Source organism: Centroberyx affinis, unplaced genomic scaffold, assembly GCF_046629955.1.
Source record: "Centroberyx affinis isolate AG114_WGS23_722 - 3 ecotype Tasmania unplaced genomic scaffold, CSIRO-AGI_Caff_v1 ptg000747l_1, whole genome shotgun sequence".
In the NCBI taxonomy this organism is placed as follows: domain Eukaryota; kingdom Metazoa; phylum Chordata; class Actinopteri; order Beryciformes; family Berycidae; genus Centroberyx; species Centroberyx affinis.
Window position 1 is genome coordinate 179,566 of NW_027279360.1, and position 24,045 is coordinate 203,610.

Consider the following 24,045-nt stretch of genomic DNA (forward strand, 5'->3'; position numbering starts at 1 on the left):
GATATTATTTTGGAAACCAGACCAAGACTGTTATCGCAACCATTTTTCGGAGACCCCGAAAACGGGAAAGTTGGTTTTAAGTGTTGCTGATGCTGCGTTCCTTTCGGGAAGCTGTCTGGACCTGTGTAGCGGTGTTATATTGTACCAAAACACTGACAAAAGTCGGTTATTTCTTGTCATCGATAGCGGCTTTATCATCCTGAAAATGAACCGGCAGGCTAACCGTTAAGCCATCACCAGTCTATTGCTGTCAGTGTGCAGTTGTTGGCATCATCCACTGATCCACACTGACTCTCCCTTTCAGTTTCTGCTCAGCATCCATATTTGCATCCCAGGGAGTGGCAACCACTAACCCCCTTTTCCTGGCAAGAAAATTGAAAGTTTGCCGGTTCTTGGACAGCCCTCCGACGCTTTAATTCTACAAAGGAAGGTGAGTATTTTCCTGTAATAATGTACTTTTATATCATTTCAGCTGTGAGGGACTCAGGGTTGAAGTGAAGGGCAGTCTGGACCACGTTGCCGCAGTAGCTACAACAATGGATCAAATTGGCGTTGTGTTACATTTTGTTGAGGTGCGCATTATCCTCCAAAACCATGCATCCTGTCTTCAGTGAAATTAGGTGGCGACTGGAAAATGAATCAGTGTATATGAAGACCATAGCATAGGCTAGGCTACTGTTTGAAAATCATAGCAGTCGGCACCCCATGGCCCTATTTTTTTTTTTACTTCAATTGTAACAGGATTTCGATCCTGCTCAATAGGTTTTAATAGGAGTGATAGCCCCAAAATGGAAAATCCCCCTTTATCCATCACCTGAATGTTGGTCGATAATGTGGAAAATGACTCACTAGCTATCCATGAGGCTGCTATCTGGTTGCATTCTCTCCTAATACTCTGTCTAGTCTAAAATCCTTAATCAGACATGTGTTGTATATTGTACAACATCAGTATAACATGATATCATATTAATGGCCTTTGGGCCGTGATTTGTAGGCCATGCTCCACTTGGGCATCGGCCTACATTAGGTCTCAATCATATACTTAATCTATTTAAATAGGCAAATTGACCAAGATGGAATATATGAATCAATGGCTTTGAGGAATAATAATAATATTCATCATCATTTAGCTTATTTTGACAAACCACTACTACTACTACTACTACTACTACTATTGCTATGACTACTAATAATAATACATTTAAAAAAAATTACAATGGAAATGTAATTTTTATTGAATAAAAAAGGTAATACAGTGCAAACAGAACCAAATCAAAAACATAACACCATCACCTTTGGTCTCTAGGTGTTGCCCAATGCTACCACACTCTCTTACTGCTGACTAATGAGAGGCTCCATGGAAGGTGGTTGAGGGTTCAGCGCCCTGCTCATGGGCACTATAGCAGTGTATAGTGTGGGAAAAGTGCTTCTCATTCACTTCGCCCCACCACAAGCCATAGTTTGGGTATTCAGACCTGCAGATCTGCTCACAAGCCTGCTTCTACCTTCAGGCTACTGTAATGAACAGCCAACACCAACAAATGAGTGTTTTATTTGTAACTGGAACTCAAAGCCAATACTGTATATCTAAGGTGTTGTCTCTGTCAATGATGCTCTGATGTCTCCTAGATCATGGGTGTCAATTGGGTAGCGACTCCGAATATGATCTTGTAGTATTTAGAGAAAAGATCAAGCAAAAATTGTTGGGAGCATCCATGACCAATGTTCACTCTAAGCTGATAGTTTCGTGAGCAATGTCTAATAATGCAGGGTCCCTACACAAGTCTGGAAAGTCTGGGAAAGAATTTGGAAATTTTCAGGTATTGATAAGTTTGGAAATTGCACAAAAAGTTTGGAAAAGCATGGGAAACTATTGTTGCACTGTCCCGATATACATGCGGCTACACATTTTCTGTGGTCTTACAACCCTGTCATCTCATGTATTCTGATAATTGTGATTAACTGTGAAAAATAATCATCTATAGCTACTATCTGTGTAAATCATAACAAACACCAAAATCTTCAAATCAAATCACGAAATTAAGGCCTGGAAAAAGTGGGATTTTGAAATTGAATTGTGTAGGAACCCAGCTAATTTTTCACATTGACCAAATAATAATACCTTGCCTTTCATCAGATGTTGCTCCACTTGTCCCAAGAAATGTTGTCTATTTTTAAGAAGTTTGGAAGTTTTGGTGGCAAATGACATTAAATGCAGAGTTTAGGGTTGAGTGAATTGAACTGTCCTAGATCCAGCTGTTTCTAGCAGGCATCCCCTAAATCACCTCTCATTCTATAGGTCATGCTATAGCTTAACTGTTCCCCCCATTTCTCCGCACTCATCCCAACAGCTGAACATGGAGAGAGAGAGCTGCCATTCCCACATCTAGTGCCTGATCCGCAAGCCTTCGACACCCGGGGAGAAGCTCTCAGCTCCTGGCCGTCTCCCTGCTACTGTAGAATGAATATGCTCAAGTCCAGTGGACTGAAAATCCCTGGCCGGGGGCCCAAGCATTCCAGCCCAGTGGGAAGGACCTCGGCGGGGGGAACTTCCAGCCCCGTTGTCCCCAAAGACAGTAAGTTACTCCCCCCCTCCCGACCCTGTGGGAAAGAAAAGGGATCTCTGTGTCTTAGTCATTTCCTGTCATCACCGGAAGTGACGAAGACCGTTTATTTGCATTTATAACTGACTAGAACACAGATATATTAGAATACGTGCACACGGTTTTCAGACTTGAGTGTTCTTTGCTTGTTTGTTTGCTTGCTAAGTACAAAATGGACGGGTGCCGCGTTCTCTCCATTAAAACTCTGTTTATTTATCTAGAGAATATTAAAAACATGGCATTTCAGCCAAGGAAGCTTTCATCAGACTTCATCTAACTTGGCCAAAACATCACGTTTTTAATATTCTCTCTCTTTTATTTATAAGTACTACTTTTAAAAAGTGACCTTTTAACTATTTGAGGATATCTTCAAATGGTCTTTTTAAGGAAACGTATTTTACTGCCTTAGTACGCCCCAGTCTGTGACCATTTTTCTCAAATAACATACAATAATGCAGTAGTGCAAAGCATTACTGCATTGCTGGGAATACAACAATTACAGTTAGGTAAAACAAAGTTCAAGCTAAAGTAGGGCTGGAAAAAACATCTAATAGTAAACTGAAATGAACAGATGGAAAAGTAAGCATAAGCTATCATTTCTGCCTGAACTCACAAAATGTTCAAGGGTTATTTTCAGTTTTAGTAATTTAGTCAAAGGACACATAAAATGCCTATTTCAGGAACATTCTGCCCAGCTGTGATTATGCAATTACTAAAATTCTGACTGAAATCAAAAGCAACTGGATTTCTGAAAAATGGACACTAAAGTAACACAAACAAACCCTGTCTGAAAGCGGACGGAAGCTAAAAAGTAATCACAGCTGCTCTCGCCTTTAAACGTAGCCACACTGTTTATCTTTCCCAGTTTTGGATCACATGACAATCCCATCCCCTGGGCTTCAGACCGGCAAGTTAGTTCTGTTTCTGCTAAATTACAGCTCCGCTCCCAGCTGAACTGAAGTGAACGGAAGCATAGCCAGCCTTCTTTGGGTGATAGTATGCTTTTGTCATCAGCATTAGTCAGTATGGGAGGTCTTTTATCAGAGGCAGCTAGAACTGTGTCATGGTTCATGTTTACTGTGGAATTCCATCAGAGGGGGGGGAAGGAAAAACAGAGTAGTACTCATACTAGACGAGCTGTTCCAACACAGGAAGTGCTTCATTTGCTGAACGTTACAAAGTTACATTATAATGGCTTTCCTATTTTTGACTATCACAGGAGCCAACCTAAGCAATATAACAATTGAATCAAAGTGTGAACACTTAAAGCTCATGCTTGACAGTGAATTCTCAGGGTGTTGAAGGATATACTGTAGTGTATTCAAATATATATCTTTGTCCAGGTCTGCACAGGAAAAATCCTGTTACATGTTGTGAATGTTAAAGAAAAAATGTGAGTGAGTTTTTTCAGCTCACAGAACAATGAGAGTGAATGACCATTCACAGCTATGATATAGATCCATGTTTTTGCCATGTCCCCTTGCAAAAAAGTCCAAACCTCCCTATATTTTCAGCTCCATTGCTACTCTAACTAGCAAGAATCTACTCAAGTAATAAGTAGAAGTAAATGAAATCCATAATGGTGTTTGACAAGATGGGCGCTGCCTGTTTTTCTGTGAAAGATCTGCGGAGAGAGTTTATTGAAAAGCATGTATAATGCTTATATAATGATTTTTAAACTTCCATAAGCTTATTATTTCCTAATTTTGTTAAAGCTATTAAGCATTTTCAGAGATAGTGAGCAAAATTACTTACATTTATCCCAAGCCTTTGTTTGGCCATAGAGAACATTTCTTTCTCTCTGTTGGAAAAGAGAAACAGCTCAAAGTGTAAGTATTTAGAAATCATCCTGAACTTGTCCATTACCAGCTCCAAATAATTAATCCTTTAATGTTGCCTGCTGGACTAAAGCCTGCTGTCCTGGGCTAGTCAGCTGCTAGGTTAGCTGTCGCTAAATGACTAGTGCTCATCAAATCAGTGACTGATTTTAGATCACGCCCTGTGGTTTTTGCCACTTGAGTGATCAAGCAGACTTTGCATGGCCTAAACAGTTTTGCTGACATCATGGTTCTCCACTTGGGTGACCTGACAAGAAAAATAAAAGATAAACAATCCTATAATAATGGCTTCAGTGCTGCTCTCACAGCGCCGTTGGAAGGAAACTTTCCACACTCCTATTATCCACAGAGAAATGCCCACAGAGAAGTGCTCCAGCACCCACTTACTAGGGAAAATAACCTCTATTCAATGCAAATCTTGCAGTATGCGGCGTATCATCAATCTACAGTTCACAAATCTTGTAGCTGAGCTCCAGTTTGGCTGTCTTGAGGACGAGTCTGGCCAGCACTGAGCCTGATACTATCAAGGGCTGCAACAGTAAGGCGGTGGCTGCACTGATCCATCAGAAAACGGACAGAATTATTGACGGATAGATTTCTGTCTGTTGGTTTGTTTTGGAACGTCAACATGGTGGGCGAGGCAGAAGTACGGGTAAAGTAAAGCTTTGCTCATAATGGTGCTACTTCACAGGAAAAAGAGGAAACAGACTATACAGTATTAATTAAATAAGAAACTGACCTGGAAAATCTACAGTCATCTCAACATTATACCAGGCTTTCTCAGTTTTGTCTTTATTTTGGTCATACCGTTGTCTCTGTGTTTGGCGCTAACCCTAACCCTAACAAACATAGAAACACCTCTGATTGGCTAAACGGATGATGACGAATCTGTCCGTCCAGAAAAATTTGTCTGCGTTCATTTCAGAAGAATTGAAATGAACGCAGACAGACAGACACAATGGATCAGTGTGGCCGCGGCCTAAGGTTGTGATCACATGGGATGCTTTTTTGAAGGTACCTGTGCCTTTTTTCCCAGCCGTGCGTCTCCTCCAGACCATGTGAAAACAGCCCTTGAAACGGCCACTATCTAGGTGGAGCTCTAAGACAAGATGACAAAACTGTTTTCCCTAGGAATATGTCATGTACCCATATCCTCTGTTTTGAAATGGGACTAACTTTCTCTTGTCCATGATTATTTTCAACAACTTTGTGTTCCATAACTACAAGAATGATGTCACGCTTCTTGCGCCCTTTGAGTTCTTGCTCTGATACAAGTGAACCTCACAGCGGCGCTTTCCATCTGAGCAGGAGAATAAAGTGTCCTATCTAAGCACGGCCTAAAGCAGTCACCGTCCTATGGGACAGTACTGATGCTTCACTGGGTGGTCAGAGGGAGTGTTTTCCTGCCCTGGATAGTCTTGACACCAACCAGGCCGCCTACTCCAGATCTGGACCCCCTATTTGTTGGACTGCGGTGGTTGTGTGGGGTAAAGGGCCACTGCGTTGGAAACTGGCACAATGTACTCTACTCCCATTAAATTTAAGGAGCAAGTTCAGCCCCTTGAGGATACTATAGTCAAGGAGGGAATGGATCAAAGCGCCTCACTCTTCTTCTGGCCCCTTTGGATGGCTAATGAAAATTTACAGCTTCAGCCTCTTGATGGGGTGATGCACCCTCTTGTCGGAGCTATCCCACTGTCTCCTGTGCCCCCAGCACCTTGTTGGAGACATTCAACTCTCTGCATCTGTTGGTCACTCCAGCATTTACTGCTTCCTGCATGCCTGGGCTTCCTGGACTTCAAACGCAAATTTCCATCAATCCTCACCAGCTGTTGGAAGGGAACAATTATTTATTTTTTTCATTTTTTTGGCATTTTTGCTTTATTGGATAGTTGGAGAGTGACAGGAAAGATGAGAGAGGAGGATGGCAAATTTGACAAAGGTCCCAGGCTGGAATCAAACCCAGGACATCAAGGGTACATGGTATGCACCTGAGACAACCAAGCCACCAGGATACCCCCAAAGGGTACAATGACATTGAAGCACAACAGTCAGAAGTTATGAAGGTGGACTTCAAATTTCTCCTCAACCTATTATTAGATACAGGGAAGAGTATGGTAATAGTAGGTCCCCTTCCCACTGGTAGACAGGATTTTTGGAGATGTTCTTGCCCGTTCTCTCCATAGCACGACTGCTGGACGACCGCTGCACCATTGGAATTCCATATATCAATAACTCTGACCTATTTTGGGAGTGCCCAGCCTTTTTTTTTTTGCAGGATGGCCTCCACCCCAGAAAGACAGGCTCTCAAATGCTCACTGAAAACATCCACAAAATTGCTTGTGACAGGATAGCAGTGCACGCTCAAATTGGGTAACCCCTGCCAGTTCAAATAACTTTCTTAATTGGTGAAGATGTTTTCAATCCTTTGTATGTACCCTAGTTGTCGTACTTATATACAGTATTAACCCAACAGTGATGTCCATAGTCACTCATGTCAAAATTGGTTTACTGAATGTTAGACCCCTCAACAATAAATTGTTTATTTGCAGAGAGTTTAGTACCTTGACATTTTTCCGCTGACCGAAAATAGCTTAAAATGGAGTTTTACTCCATTTAACAAAACCTGGCACCCATTCACTTCTTTACTTGCTCAAATCTAGGCCATCACTGTGAGGTCGGAGTATCTTACAAGGATATCCTTTAGTTTAACCCCTATATGTATAAGATGATATTACCCTGAAACGTAGTACATTCGAAAAAACAACAAATTTATCAAAAGTCCAAAACACGAATCCTTTCGGGCTGAGTCAGTGTTAGTCAGCCCTGCACAGCTGCCACCGCTGGCTACACACAACCTCTGCCGAAGACCAAAACACATTATCGGCCATGACAAACCGATAAGCCCCTGTTTTAAAACAAAAATGAACACATCAGGCAGAGAAGAGGATATTCATCATGGAAAAAGAGATGAACATAAATAACCAGAGCTAACGAGGACAGAGTATAAAAGACAAGAAAGAGGTGTATGTAACCAAAGTAGGGAGAGATGGGGGGGGAGATAACGAGGGGGGTGGGGGGTGGGAAGGGGGGGGGTGGGAGGAAGCAGCGAGGAGCTGTGGAGGTTTCATTGTGCAGAGCTGATGAATAGTGGGATTCAGATGGTGGTGGGAGGTGGCCAGGCACAATAGTGAAAGTAAGGGCTGTGTTTCCAGTCTTCCTCCTTCTGCCAAGGATCCTTTTACCCTCACTCTTCTGTTGCCCGAGCAACCCAGATCATGGGTTAGCTCAAGTCTTTAACCAGTACACTTGGTCTGCTGGCTGGGGTCAGATTTTGCATTGGTGGCTCCAGTGTTCCCCTAACAAAAATCACATGGTTACTGAACTGGTTACACTAAAATCATTACTCATATAATCTTCCTATAGGGACTTAAAGTGTGTCTGTAGTGTGTAATTAGTGAGTAACCTTTTTATACTTTATGATGGTTTTTTTTATCTCCTATGGTATCACTATATTATGATATTCCTGTAGAGACTTACAGTTTTGTATATATTTGTACAGCATCATTCTAAAATTTACTACAAGATTACTATAGTTCATTATCATTAAGGTTTGCGAGGACCCGCGGTGTTGGGCACAATCCATTGACATCATGTTCAACAGCCACAAACATACACACATACTGAAACACATGAACACATGAATGTGTACAAACTTGTGCCAGCACAAATGCATTACTTCATACGTAGCATCACGCACGTGATTCCTGTCATTTGGTTTATTTAAACAAATATGACAACAAGGAACACAAATGTAAAAAAAAAAATAGGATGTCACCTTCCACAAAACAGGAAGACAAACTTAAAAATGCAGTTTGTAAGATTTTAATTACCCCACGAAAATGGACTTTCAGTTGTTAAGAGGAGATGATATAGTGTAGGCCAAAATTATCTATATTTATCTATCACAAGTGTCAGTTCAGAGCTCATGTGTTGTAATAGGGCCCCATTTTCAAGGTAATGTGTATACAAGGTGCTGTTTTGGTCATCTTTACAACAGATCAGCCTGATAGAGATTTTAAAAAATGTTCAAGGATTACTGCCCAGTGATGGTAATAAGTTTGGTGACAAAATCTATTTGACGAAATGCTAAAATCTGGTTAGAAAAGCTCTTATTGCTACCTCTTTAAAGCATCATAATGAAGAGTCAAGGGCCATCAGGCATTTCTGTATAAAGTCTGTCATAAAACTTTTCCCTGTCACAGGACTAAAAATCTAGTGTCTAAGGGCGTTTTCACACCTGGTTTGTTGAGAACCATTATTTTGAAGCCTGGAGCTGCTTTTCTCTTAGTTGGGTTCGCTTTGCGAACACAGCAATTGCACTCAAATCTGTCAAAAAAAGTTGGACCGAGACATTGTTTAGAGGAGGTTTCTTGGGTTTCTTTCCAGACCAACCCTCAAGCTTTGTTTGGAGTGCATTATAGATTAAACAGACCGTGAATTATGGGTGATGCTGATGCTCTATGTTGGTTTTGCCCTGGAAGTAAATCCCCTGATCAATGAAGGACATGACAGCTTCCACGTGGCTTTTGTTGATAAATTATGGTCAGCTTGAAATTTTGGTGTAAAATGTAACTGAACCAATGCTTAAATGCAGTAAAGCAACAACTCAGATGATGATCAGTAGGTGACTAGCAACAATGTTGGCAACAAAATTCCTAAAAACAAACATCCGCTGGAGGCAGCACATTCCTACACCCTTACAAACTGCATCATCAAGCTCACAACGCTTTTGAAGTTGTACACATTTGCATTCACGTCGACCGAGTCTCACATCACAACATATGGGAGCAATTGGGGCATAAAGCACAGCCATTGGTTCTCACAAAGCCCCAGGCCCGCTCTCAGGGTGTCAGGGAGACAGTCCTGGCACCAACCATGCCTGCACGCATATTATACACACACACACACACACACACACACACACACACACCGCACACTTTTACTGGCAGTGCAGTGCAGCAGACCGCGTGCTAATGGTGCCCCGCTCAGTTTACAGGCTGCTGTGGAACAAACAGAGATCCAGCTCATCTATTTGTCAAAACCGGGCGCTGTCACAGGGCCGCATCGCCGGGTTAATCACCGGCACATCACAGATACCGTCTCTCTGACCCACTTTTCACGAGGAATTAGAGTAACGCCTAATCTCGCACAAACTGCACCGTTGTGCTGCCGGATGCTGCCGCACAAGCAGATTTTTTTTTTTCTTTCGCCGGCATGACATGGTCAAATCGGATGAATAGTTTCAAGGGCGATTCTGCCAGACTGCGCATGAGGATGCTTTCACAGTGTAAGCAGTGTAAACAACTTGACCCCTCCTATGAGGAAGGGTTCAGCTGAGGGAATGCGATTGCAATCATGATAGTATTGATTTCATTTCCATGTACTGTATGTGTTTTATTTCAGTTGTAGTGTTCATGTCTCTTGCATCGCCGTACTGGACCTAACCTGCATGACATGATGACATATTGATCAGCACTCTTATTTCACTTACAGACTTGTTTTTTGTTACTTTTGCGCGGCTGCTTATGTTCCAATTACGTCTTTACAACCATGGCAAACAATGTACAGTCAGTTGGAAGTAATTACAACATTTGACCTGTTTCTGCTCTTTCTTTCCAGACGCTCCACTCAAGCCCACCACGCCAACGAAACTCTCTGAAGTGGGCGATGACGTTTTGGGGGATTACACGGTGGGCGAACAGGTCTGGGTCAACGGGGTGAAGCCGGGAGTCATCGCCTACCTAGGGGAGACCCAGTTTGCCCCGGGACAGTGGGCCGGGGTGGTACTGAACGACCCGGTCGGCAAGAACGACGGTTCGGTGGGCGGCGTACGCTACTTCGAGTGCCAGCCCCTGCAGGGCATCTTCACGCGACCCTCCAAGCTCACCCGCCAGCTGGTCGGCGAGGGGAGCGACAGCCACTCCACCGACTCGCTCACGGCCCAGAACCAGACCCAGCACGGCGGCGGCGGCGGCGGCAGCGCCCCCCCCGGCCAGCGGGTGGTAGTGCCGCTCAGAGAGGGCCTGCTCAACAGCGCCGTGAAAACGGGCAACGAGTCGGGGTCCAACATGTCCGACAGCGGTTCGGTCAAGAAAGGCGGGGATAAGGATCTTCGAGTTGGAGATCGCGTCTTGGTGAGTTTTTATGTCCGTAACTTTCTGTTGGATCACAAGTGGTTTGATAAAGAGGATTCCCACTGCTCATGGAATTTCTGGAGTATCATGGAATTTTGAGAGATGAATTCTAGACTGGGGAAGTCAGGGACTTTCAAAGATTCTCAATTTTACAAATGGGTCACTTCACAGGAATATAAAATGTAATTTAATTTATTGCATTAGATGGTTTTTAGCTGTGCAAATTTTGGATATTTTTTTGTGGGTGAGGATCTTTGCAACAGCTATCAAATACAATTATTAATTAATATCAATTATCAAATATTAAAAACATATATTCAAATATAAAACAGACTGCAAAAAAATCTATTTTAACAAATAATTTAGTACAGTGTTTAGTCTTGCAATCTTATTTTTCTTAAAATAAGTGTGCACTCGTAAATTCACTTGTTTGAGAATTTCCTTAAAACGACAATTTCCTGAAATGAGGCAGATCACACCCATATTGAGATAAGAGCAGTAATAAGGATTTGAGTGGATTATAGTATTCTGATTAAAATAATGGTAACTTTAGTCCATTAAGATTAGTAAGGAACTTTGCATCAGTTTGCAAATGTAGGTGATTCCTTGGTGGACAATTCAGATATTGTGCTAAAGGTAAAAAAATAATGACACTGTCCATGCTGTCATATGTCACTTACAATTAAATGTGTTTAACTTTCATTTTCTATGAATGTTTGAGACAGTCTAATCCATAGTAACTGAAAGTAATGAGATTGTGTTTAGTCGTAGTGGATGGCTGATCACAATTGTATGCAGGTACTAAAAACTGGATTAATGTAATGTAATGTGATACTTCATTGATCCCCTTAGGGAAATTCTCTTTTTGCTTTATTCCATCTAGTAATAGTATACCTGCCTTTAGTCATCCTCTATTGTACCTTTATCCTTTATCCTACCCCTGGACAACACCTTCTGACTGATGTAACCATTTATTATGAGAAAAAATGGTGCTTTGAGCATTTCAAGTTATGTTCAAATGTCTCCGGCAATCGCATAGCATGTTGAAAAGTATACCTGCAGAGGAAGTCATTTCTACAGAGTTGTTTTCTCTACTTTCTGCACATCTTCTCACCCAGCCCTATTATATGTATATTATATTCTCTGCATAGAATTATCAGCCATGGGTCACGTTGCTTTCCATATACCGATGGGCACAAGGGATAGTTACATCAGATTCTGCGTACTGGGAAATGGGTAGCTCCGGAGGCCTTCCTACTGGTCAATATTGTAAATCACTCCGGATTACTTTCAGCACTTAAGAGAGGACAGACCTCTGCTGACACATTGATCAGTGCTATCCATCTATTTCCAAGCCTCTCCAATGTAATCTATCTTACTGCAGTGCCGTGGAGCTATCCAGTCGTCACGTGCTACTCCTGCTGTTGGAAATACAACCCAGTCTCGAAATAATTCGTGAAATGAGCACAAACTCAGATTACATGTTGGACACAAATAATGCGAAGATTACGTGCCTCCAATGCGAAAGGATTGTGTGACAATACCACAAATTGGACAAGTCACATGCCATTTTCTCTTGTTTGTCACATAAAAACGGTAAGGTTTTGGTCATGGTTACATAAGAACTTGTTGGTATGAGTAGGGAATTGAGCCGATGTATATAGTTGGATGGAAGTATATGTCCATCCACCCCATCGACCTCCACTTTCCACTGTGCTATTTTTATGACAAATTACTGCCTGTTTCCAGTCGTGTCTCCTTGACATAATCCTTTCCTGGTGGTTAAATGTATTTCTGTCACTTTTCTTGCACGGAGCACATATTTGCTTTTTAAGAAATCATACTCATTTCGCAAAATTTCGTGAGACCAGGCTGGATTTTGGACATCTGTTACTTGGAAGTCTACTATTTTCCCCATGGTATTTTACATAACATATCCAAAATGGAGGGACAAGGTAATCCCACATTTCAAACTTGTGTCTCATGAACTGTGTCACATTGCTTTTGACTGGCTTCTGCTGTAGCCTCCGCTGCTTTTACTCACCCGAGCTCATCTTGAGTCGATGGCGGCATTCAAAATCAAAGGAATCTTCATAGCATTCGTGAAAATGTCCTCATTTGACACCATTAGTGATGAGTGTGTTGACTTTGGCAGCACCCTGCCCTAGTCTCTTGGAGAGGGATTGTTTAATCGGGAACTAAGGTCATACTTGCCGACATGTCTGAGACTGAAATAGATGTCAACCAAAATTTGCCCAAAGATGTTACTCATTGAACATTTTTAAAAAAGAACTGCAGAAATGTTTCCCAACAGAGAGACAACCTCAGTGGCAAAACACATGACTAATGTCTCAATTTGCCTCGGCACCTTTGATGTCTGACCACCCGGAGGAGGCGTAGGACCGTCTCTCCTCAGCTGGCGTTGCTATATAACCAGAGGGCATCTCTGCAGCTGGAGAGCAAGAGGAGAAACGAGAGAAGTTTGCTTTTGATGTGTCGCATGTCACATGGCTGGTGTTTTATTTGCATATTCTGAATAAGTGAAAGCCACTTTAGTCAGTGAAGTCGTCCCCTGACAGTCTTCTCCAGGCGTAACACAGTCACATTGAAATCCATCTCTAAACTGTCTAGCATTAGCTGGGTTTCCATGGAGCCTAATATTCCATTAATAATAAGAATAATAGACCAGTCAGAATAAAAATGCTTCATGTAACCACCTCAAATAGAATAGACTAGTCCATTTAAAATGTAATTTTGCTCAATATGAAAGGGGGGGGGTATAAAGCTTTGATAATAAGAGGAGTTCAATAGGAGAATATTCACAGATAAGAGGCATGTGCTTAGATCAACTATGCTTTCTTTCATTGGAATACATGATACTCTTTCTGTGCATATTCGTCCACTTAGAGTAAGTGATGTCCACAAGTCTAAAATCGAATCAGAATGAATCAGAATCAGAATGATCAAGTTTACATTTCAGGTTACATTGATGTGTCTCCCTCGTGCACATAGCATCTTTTTAACAGAGCTATTGACCCGTCTCTGAAACCATAGCCATGCTTGAGATAGGGAATTAGCTCTTGCAGTACTGTTTGTTCCGTCTTCACAACCTCTGAGTACAACTTAAAGATGAGATCGGCTATAACAGCAGCCAAGATGGGGCTTATGCTGACTGGCCGCCTTGGCACCACTGGCACCCTGAAGACTGTAATCACTGAGACATCATACAGTCATGCTGACTGCAAGCCGCCTACCACTTCACGGTAATGTCTTGTGACTCCACAGTGGTTCTTGCCCCCCCCTTTTTTTTTGTTTTAGGCCCCAGTGGTTTCGGAAATGGACAAGTCAGGGGAGGAGTGGAATATTAATTTGACAATAGCAAGCTGAGGAGTGACTCACCACGCCCTTTTTTTGTTTGTCCTGTGTAGATAGGTAGATCCAATAGGCAGGGACCTGCACAAAACAGATGGAAGTCTTCACAGGATTATGAGCCTTAATTTGATGTTTATTATGTGGAAAAAAGACCTGATGGAGACCTGATAATAGGCTGTATCGCACTTTGCACTTTCCCACATAATAAACAGCAAACAAAGCATCAACATCTTGTGATGACGTTCCATGAAAAAATAGGTAATTGCTTATTGGATTACATGTTTAATAGTGTGTTTCAATGGAGAGAAATTGGTCACAAGCATTGCTTTAACAGACATTGGTGAAATAAAATGTAATTATGGATTTAGATGATAATATTGCTTTTCAAAATGTGTGAATACATTCTTCATTTAACTCCATATTCTGTGGATTTTAACAGCAAAGTAAAAGGGACTTCAAGCGATCAGATCATGCTACTGATTGAGTAATCTGAAGTGTATTAGATTACTGGTTATGAGTTAAACGTAATTGGCATATCTATGTATATCTATCTATTATGCATTATATTTTGAAAGTAACTGTAGACAGCTACTTACCAGATGTTATTTATGTGTGTTGACAAGTTTGGCTGCAGTATGTTCTTCTTGGCCTGGTGGTGGGTGTGTTCCTCTTAGAAGTTTAGGGAAACAGCACATAGAAAGTGACAGACAGGATGTTTGTACATTTTGATGGGGCTTTTTGTGTCTCATACATGTGGTCACCATATGTGCAACAGACAAACAGTCGCTGTCTCTGGTGATTCAGCAGCTGCAGAGGAGTTCTCTTGACTTCATGTCTCTAGCTGTCGGCAAATTATCGTGGCAATAACCACATTTTGATTGTGAAAGGGTTATTGTGTAGAGGTTGCCCCAGAAGCTGTGGATGTTTTACATGTTATATATTGGTATAAATTCTTAAGCTTTGTAGAAAATAGCTTTACTAAGCATCAAGGTTATTATCAGAAACCAAAACTAAGATGAAAACTGGGTGTAACAAACATTGCTGTAAGCAATATTTAAAAAAAAAACTAAAACTGAACTAAAATTATCTTGTAAAACTAACTGAAATAAAATAAAAATATACATGAAATGTTTTTAGTTGGTTAGGGTTAGGGTCATCTTTTTGTTTATGTGCAGGGTGAAAAAGAGAACAAATGTATTGTATAGTATATTGATTGATTTCCAGAAACCAAAATGTTGTCTAAGTATAATATACTGTAGGTACAAGCCAAACAACGTGGAGGTGTTGCTTCAACTTATAAATTCATCTTGCCAGGTACAGTGTATCGCAATTAAGTACTTTTTTAGTCTTTTCCGAGATCTTGAGAACAAACATTTTCTGCTATTAGTTTGTACTATTACTTTGGTCGTTTTGGTTTGATCACTGCAACGTTGTCAACTCTGAGGTTCTCCCTTCACATCACCAACATGCCTGTCTGATTACACCTGGCAGCTGGATGTCATTTAGTGTTTGTAGGAAATAAGACACACAGCATTCATGTTCCCCTCTCAAATAGTCTTGAATCCACTGTTAATAATGGACAAGAATGTAGTTTCAATGTGATTTCTCTGACCGTTTGTGCTGTGTTGTCGTCAGGTGGGAGGCACTAAGATGGGAGTGGTGCGCTATATGGGGGAGACTGACTTTGCCAAGGGTGAATGGTGCGGGGTCGAGCTGGACGAGCCCCTGGGGAAGAACGATGGCGCAGTAGCCGGCACAAGGTACACACACACACACACACACACACACACACTTTAACAAATGCACACACACACTGTCTTTCTTTCTTGTTTGCTCTCTCTCTGCTTCGAGCTCCCCCAAAATTCCCCTCGCAAGGAAATCAGGGAGAGGACTGTGAATCGGTTTCCATCTGTTCGTTTGTTCATTCATTCGTTTATTCATTAGTCGGTTCATCTGTCCGTCCATCACGCTTGATATCTCATCATCACCGCCGCGTTCCAGCGTTTTCAAAATTCCACCGATCGGCCCGAGGGGAAAGCTACATTTATAGGTCAAAGCAAGATGGCATATTTGTCACTGATTGGCCCACAGCTGGTCTGCATCTTTTTTTGTTTACTGTTACCTTGTTTATCCTTTGCAGTCATCCACTGTTTTCAGAAATCCACAGAAATGTCTCCCGACCCAGCAGAACATTGATCTCACTTCATTACTGGAAAGATATTTGTTTACACGAAATGGAAATGCCACATTTTAGACATTTAGAGAGTGCAGAGAAGGCATGGCTGGAGAACTGTGGACTGAAAACCTCTCAGTAGCACAGTCACTGACACATCTGTGATGAAGAAGTATAGTTCCAAATCCAAAAGTACCCCTTTTACTATTTTACACTAAAAAGGTTGATTATTAGGTCTGATTGATCATAAGGTTGTGTCTTTCTCCCCAAATATGATGCCCAAATCTTCTAGTGATTTTTCAGGTAGTTTTTGTAATAACAGGACTACTTCTTAGTTTCTCAAAATTATTGTTATTAGTTGTTTTGAAGGAAACCGGGACAGTGAAACTTTTCCTTTCCATCATGCAAACCTTACACCGCATGATGAATCGACAGGGGAAACTCAACACAGCAATTAAGTAACCATTGCTGATTGAAATACAAATCCTGTTATTGTAAAGTGATATTGAAATGATTCTGTGGCCTGAGAGTAGTCTAAGCAGTATTAGTAGCAGCCACTGCTATGACTGATTGTGATCATGATTATTAGTTTCTGATTTTAGGATATAGCACTTTTTTGCATGTTACATCCACATATTGACTATTTTCAACTTGTTGTTTCTGGCCTTCTGAATCAGTTCAGTATTAACTTCTGACAGTAGCAGAAAGGAAGTCTCTAAATCAACATTGAGACTGTTTATTCTCAGCCTAAATCCTAATCTAAACACCAATAATGGTGTACTTTAACTTGGAGAAACGCTAACAGAGTTCCTGTTATGGACATTTGTGTTGTGCAGGAAGGGGACCTGATGCTGCAGCAGCCTCGGCCTTCTTGCACTCGTCATACTGGATTTTGTGAAGTTTTTAAAACAATTAGCCATATTACTTTGGGGTGTAGTGCCAAAGTTTGCATTGGCAGTTTGTATATATGTAACTTAAACATTTCCGAATGACATAAGATGATCCATTATTAGCTACAAAAACAATGTGTCTATGTTCAGGCTATCATCAGTGGGCCCATCTATTCTTACCTGAGCTTAAAATGCCAGAAATGAATGAATTGTGTAATTATTCATTGGAGAAACAGAAATAGAGATAGGCTATAGAATTAATTGTGCAGGCCTAGTTAACATTTGATGAAGCAACCATGGAGACAAAGCTACAATGATGATATGGTTTGAACAACAGAATTATAGTTCTCACCATGAAAATTATAGTTCTTAGACCACTCTCCATGCCTTATAACCCCTCCTAAAATCCCCTAAAGTAGCTGTGATCTTTTAATCATGGTATATATTATCTTTTTAATACTTAGTGATGATGGTTTGCAGTCAGGCAGCTATGCTGCATCTTCTTCTTCTTCTTCTTTTTTTGCTTCACATTTGTTCTAAAAATGGTGTTTAAAATGTCTTCTAGGGCACAAACATCAATATTGATATCTCTTTAGAAAAAACAAAAATCAATTTATTGCTACTGTTTAGCAATACATTTAGATGTCTATCATCTGTTGTTTTACTTATTCAAAAGCCAAGAAAGACAAAGCCAGGACAATTTAGGTTGTCATGTCCTGGACTGCAATCTTACACTGCCCTCCCTTGTTCTTTTTCCTATTGAACACAATGATCAGCAGTAATAACCGCTCTGAAACATAGACCAGACATGCTAACCATTCACCCTCATATATTTGTATAAGTAAGGATTCATAATCCCACTTAATCTGTAACTGCTAAGTAGAATCCCTAACCATTTCCTTCTCCGCCTCCCATCCTTCCTGCAGATACTTTCAGTGTCTTCCCAAGTTTGGCCTGTTTGCCCCGATCCACAAGGTGATCCGCATCGGCTTCCCCTCCACCAGCCCGGCCAAGGCTAAGAAGAGCAAGCGGATGGCGATGGGGGTTTCCTCCCTGGCCCACAGCCCCAGCAGCTCCTCCATCAGCTCAGTCAGCTCCGTGGCCTCCTCCGTGGGTGGACGACCTAGCCGAGCTGGACTGGTAAGACGGAAACTCTAGCCTTATGTCCTGAATACACTCAGGGAGAGCAGGGGGAGTGTGCATATGTAGAGGAAAAAGAAGTGGCTTGAAATGGCATGAATGTGTTTTGAAACCAGGAAAAGTAATGCTGCAAACTTTAAGACACCTTTCAAGTTCTCTGAAATGCTAAGCAAGCTTGTTAAATCCGTATTTTGACTAGTAATTTGAATTTAGTTGTTAGTGTATACACTGAGGCCCTGATTCACTGAGAGTGCATTTCGCTCCTCCGTTGCAAATCAAACTGCCTCAGACCGGTGCTCCCACCCACCCAAACAGCCCCTATCAACATGCTCTGCATCGTTAAGACTAATTTACTGGATTGCTGGCAACAGACTAAAACGAATGGGACGTTAGGGTATCTCACAGTGATTTCAGCTTTTGATAATTGGGAGCAAGATCTTGGATGGAATACCCTCTCCCTTACTTTGCTAAATTGTTGGCAACAGTGCCTGCGTCAGACAGCAAGGATAGCGGCCACAAAACCTTTTGGCTTACTGTCACCTTTCAAAAGATCTTAGGTGTGCCACAGTTAATTTTGCTAAGTGGTAGCACATGGGTACTGCCTCTAATTTGCATGGCCTTTGTAACAGGTAATTATTATGTGCACTAAAACTGAGGTTTACATATGCATCCCAAGCACAAATGCAATGTGACTGTATGTCTTTTTTTCACAGCGCTACTATTCATGCATGGTTTGTGAATAACCTGTCATTCAAATTTGGTCACTTCAGAGGTATAGCACACACTTAACACAGCGCAACCCCTCAGTCAATGAGGCAATGCATTTATAGGCGTGGTATATCAATTTATGGCTTTGAAAACAAAGACAGTGAGAGATTTTGTCATGAGAGATTTTTGTACATCGAGGGTTTCTCTGCAGAACCCATACAATGCCAATCCATGTGTGATCACTGAACACCTGGCAAACGACTGCAATCCTTGATGCAATACTCGATACTGGGTGTAAACAAAATGTAACCATGAATTCAAGACCTTGGTGACCTTCAGTAATCATGTATTTGATACCATATCAAAGCTAAACCTCTGAGACTGCATTCAAGTCCTGTGTCATCTCTATCAGATGATCCCAGGTTGCTCAATGTCATCAATAGAGTCTCCTTTTTTGTCAGCGTTTGCTATTTCACTGTATTCTCATCTCAACCATCTTTCAAATTTCTCAACCCTCCCAAGTCTTCTTATGGTAATATCCCATCCCACAATGCTACTTGCAGCTTTTTTCGTCCTGTTAAAGAGAGCTCCATTTATATATACAGTGTTACCCTGTATATATAAATAAAGGTTATTGAATTGAATTGAATTCATAGGCAGGGCAGGAATCCTTTCATAGAGCATACTCTAGTGGTCAAAGAAAATGGTGCATTTTCCACTATTTTGCAGCAGAGTCAGGACTTGTTTGACAGCATCCCACAGTCTTTTCTTACATAATGCATTTATGATCTGAAGGTTGATGATACTTTTGCAATGCAGTCACATTTCCAATGCAAGGATAAAAAAAACCAAACATCTTATGTAGAGTTAGACGGTTATGGCTAATATTTTGTGCCAGTATTGAATACCGTCAAATTTGATCATTTTCATGCCAACAGAATCCCCCAAAACGACAAGGATTCAGTGATTTCCCCCTGAATTTCTAGTCATGTCAGGGTGGAAAAGCCTCTGAAACAGCATTTAGACCATCATTGGACACTAAAACTCTCCGCTGAAACCAATGAAATCCTTTTACGTGGGCTGGCAGCTCCTTACGGCAGGGTGAGGCAGGTTTCATTGCAGGTTTTACAGACCTGACACCCCGAAGCTGTCGAGGAAAATCCTCCCACACAACAGAGTCAGCAACCTCCATCATATTAGCAATGATTTGGTCTTATATTATGGCAAACCAATATATCATCCCGATCCTACTCTTATCTAATTTCTCCTCACTCTCCTCCACCTCATGTCTTACCTTTTCATCCTTTACTCAGCTAACGGAGACGTCGTCGCGCTACGCCCGGAAGATCTCGGGCACCACGGCGCTGCAGGAGGCCCTGAAGGAGAAGCAGCAGCACATCGAGCAGCTGCTGGCCGAGAGGGACCTGGAGCGGGCCGAGGTGGCCAAGGCCAACAGCCACATCTGCGAGGTGGAGAAGGAGCTCAGCGCTCTCAAGGCCCAGCACGTGCAGGTACATGGGACAAAAGCAAACACTCTGTTATCTATAAATGAAATGATATAATTATAGACTCCAGACCTGATTCTGCGTGATTCTGAGCGTGAAGTGTGTGATTAACTGCAGCCTGGTTTTGGGTCAACATATGTAAACGTCATAACTGGGTTAAATCATAGTTTGATTATGAGAAACCCGGTTAAGATGCCTGGGATACTCCGATATTAAACTTGTTAGCATGTAAAAATCATATTCCTGGGTTAAAGGAAAGGTTAAGGGTAAAGATTACACCGATTATTTATTACTATTGGGATCATAATATCTTCTCCCTGCATTAGAAGTTGGTTTATTTATGGCAACAGGGAGACTCAATCACAGGGGATCGATTATTCATATTGAAAGGTTAACCATAACCATTTCTTTTTCCCCGTAGCCATTATACATGTATCTTTTTTTTTTATTATTCTGTTCAACATAAACCAGCTTCGGTTAAAGCAGCAATCATGGAATGCAACAATGAACAGCTGTTGAGTGTGTTTGGTCATATCTTCTTACACAAGCACCTTTCTTATTGCTGACCGCAGTACATATCAGAGAATGAGAGCACCCTGCAGCAAGTCAAGACCATGTTGGCCAGCACACAGAAAGATAAAGTGGAACTGGCCAATCAGCTTGAAGAAGAGAAAAGGTAATGTCACTCGTCACTACTTTATGACATATTATTTACACGTTTGTTCATGCAAGATCAGCACGCCTCTGTTAAAGTCGTACTGAAAGCAAAACAGAAAAAAGTGTCACTAATCTAAAATTCAATTTTGAAGAGAAACTGATGGAACATACAGAAGCCGAGGTCATGGTTGCTAACTCTTATTTTGTTCCGGTTATCTCAAGATCACAAATTAATTTTCTCATTATTTCGAAGATGTCAGACTTTGTTTTCTCATGATCACGATTTAATTATATCATCATCAGATAACAAAAAAAGTGTTTTTCTCGAGATCACAACTTAATTAGGCGACTGATTGTGGTTGCAATTTCTGCCTGTGTCATATCTTGACTAAAGTAAAGTCTATTGCGTTGATCAGTTGTTGATCTTCTCTGTCTGTCTGCACTTTGGCTCCACTATCAGGCTCACTAGGCTTGCCTCTCATGACGGCAACAGCAATGGGACAAACATAGGGATCTTATCAAAAGCACTACTTTGTTATCTTGAGAAAATTAAGTAAAAACATATGAGCAGCCACGGCGGCGTATGGAGCTAGTAAAGTCACAGTCACGTTGAATGACAGCTCCATTTCTTTTGCAAGCTCATGCACTAAACCAGTGGTTTTCAATCCAGAGTACTGCTGGTTTTCTGTTTTACCAGGTTAATTACAGTCACCTGGCATCCCAGGTGCAAATGAGTCCCTGATTAGATGGCTAGAATGAAACCCAGATTGAAAACCACTGGTCTAAACCAATATCCTGGATAGTGAATGTGTATTTGAATCTCCCTGTTTAATATGCAGCCAATAAATGCGTTTCTGTTAAACGTCATTATATCAAATCCTGTACTGTAGGGATGGGACGATATATCGAAATTCAATATATCGCAATACAGAAATGTGATAATATGTATCGTGAGGCAGAAAAATGAATCACGATATTAGTTACATTTTATTCTGCTGTAGTAATCACAAATGAGACGGCTTGCCCATCACAATCCTACCAGCTGCCCAATAATTCTTAGAGCGACTCAAATACTCCTCAGTGGTGAGTCCATGTTCCTTTGATGTGTTTTTTCTTCTGCGCCACATCCCATGCAACTTTGTTCCTACAGGAAAGTGGAGGACCTCCAGTTCAGAGTGGAGGAGGAATCCATCACCAAAGGAGACCTGGAGGTATCTATCAGCACATATCGATATTCTCATCCTGTATGAATCACGAAACGTATGGGCTGTTTGTTTGGGTGTACAAACCCGAGTTATGTGTGACGCTCTAGCAACAGAAAAGTATGAAAGCCTGCCTAATATTGATATTCAGTGTATCCTATAACATCATGGACCCTAATTCAAACCCTGGGGGCTCAAGACAGATGTATTAATGATTGATGATGTTTTGTTTTTTTAAGATACTATTTTAATACAACAAAGGAAAAAGAACAATCTAAAATCTAATTTGATAAGGTACAATGTCTGTCCTCTCTGTGTCCCATGAGAAAGAACCTGAACGGTAGGGAAATCTTAATATATTCCCATTTTGCATACTCGCACATGAGTGAATATGACGGCGCTGCTGGCTGACCCTGCACTCACACTCCAAACGGATACGCGTAGAAACAAATTTGTAATTACACGGTGTGTAACATGACGACTGGAGTGTTATTTTTAAAAAATTCTTTCAGCCTACAGCTCTCTAAAATTAGATAAGTAACTGCGGGATGTACTGTATGGGTTGAGACTACAGACTCCAAAGTTGTATAGCACAATCACATTCTTAATCTCTCTGCTCCAAGCTTTGCGCAGCGTCGCCTAACTTTATAATATTCCGGCATAATGTTCCGACGCTGCACGGAAGCCATATTGACGCATGAAAGAGGATAAAAAGACAATAGGCTTAATGCCTAATAGGATAAGACACGCTTACAGTGCAATTAAAAGGGTATCTAATAGGAAAGGCCAACTCTAAATATGAGTTTGCCAAAGCTCATATCAGTTAATCACCTCCCTGGGTGTGCAGAGCAGTAATTGACAGCGATGGAAACTTCTGTGCCAGCCTTAAGCCACAGCTCTACGCTACAGTAAGCCCACATCATTCTGTCTCAGAATAAAGCCCATCCTCACGTGACCACATTAACACTTTACGCTTACATCATAATAGTAGTAGACTGTTGCATAACTAAGAAGACATATTTTCAGCTTTCAGAAACAAATAATTCCTTGATGAGAATACATGTATTTGAACTGCAGTGAAAACTGTTGAAATTCTAATCACACTCGCCGGCCACTTTATTAGGTACACCTGCTCGTTAACGCTTAAACAGCCTGCTCCTCCGCACGGCGAAATCATGTGGCAGCGACTCAATATAAAAAGCGTGCAGTTATGGTGACTTAACGTTAGAACGGGCAAAGATGCGTGATCTAAGAGTCTTTGACTGTGGTCTGACTGTTGGTTCAGTGCATCTCCTGGGATTTTCACACACTCACAGTCTCTAGAATTTACAGAGAGCGGTGCGAGAAACTAAACACATCCAGTGAGCCAAAAAACACCTTGTTGGAGGAGAACGGGCCGACTTGTCCAAGCTACCAGAAAGGCCACAAACGCTCCAACAACAGCTCTCTTTGCAACAGTGGTGTGCAGGAGTGCATCTCAGGACACACAAGTTGTTGTCCCTTATGATAAATGGGCTATAGCAGCAGATGGCCAGCCGCTACAAGACAGGTGTACCTAATAAAGTTATCTATCTGTCTGTCTATCTGTCTAAAAAATTACTTTTTCTGCAAGCTCAATCCCAACATCAGCACTGAAAATAAATGCCAGCCCTAATATGTAAACCATTGAGGGGACGTCTGGCCTAAATCCCCAGCCCCCTCCTCCTCGTGGCTCGCCATCATGTGATCCACTCAGTTTTCCTTGAAGTCAGCTCAGAACT

The 24,045-nt window shown here is 41.5% G+C and overlaps 1 protein-coding gene across 1 annotated transcript in view; it reads left to right on the forward strand.

The window, feature by feature from the left end:
* Window positions 1–217: 217 nt before the first annotated feature.
* clip2 (CAP-GLY domain containing linker protein 2) overlaps window positions 218–24,045 on the forward strand; it is a 35,126-nt gene continuing 11,298 nt past the window's right edge. The window contains exons 1-8 of the mRNA XM_071519879.1: window positions 218–430; window positions 2,352–2,576; window positions 10,124–10,638; window positions 15,646–15,770; window positions 18,000–18,213; window positions 20,235–20,432; window positions 20,999–21,102; window positions 22,234–22,294. Of these exons, the coding sequence (XP_071375980.1) occupies window positions 2,462–2,576; window positions 10,124–10,638; window positions 15,646–15,770; window positions 18,000–18,213; window positions 20,235–20,432; window positions 20,999–21,102; window positions 22,234–22,294 (1,332 nt within the window). The 5' untranslated portion in view covers window positions 218–430; window positions 2,352–2,461. The remainder of the gene's footprint in view (window positions 431–2,351; window positions 2,577–10,123; window positions 10,639–15,645; window positions 15,771–17,999; window positions 18,214–20,234; window positions 20,433–20,998; window positions 21,103–22,233; window positions 22,295–24,045) is intronic.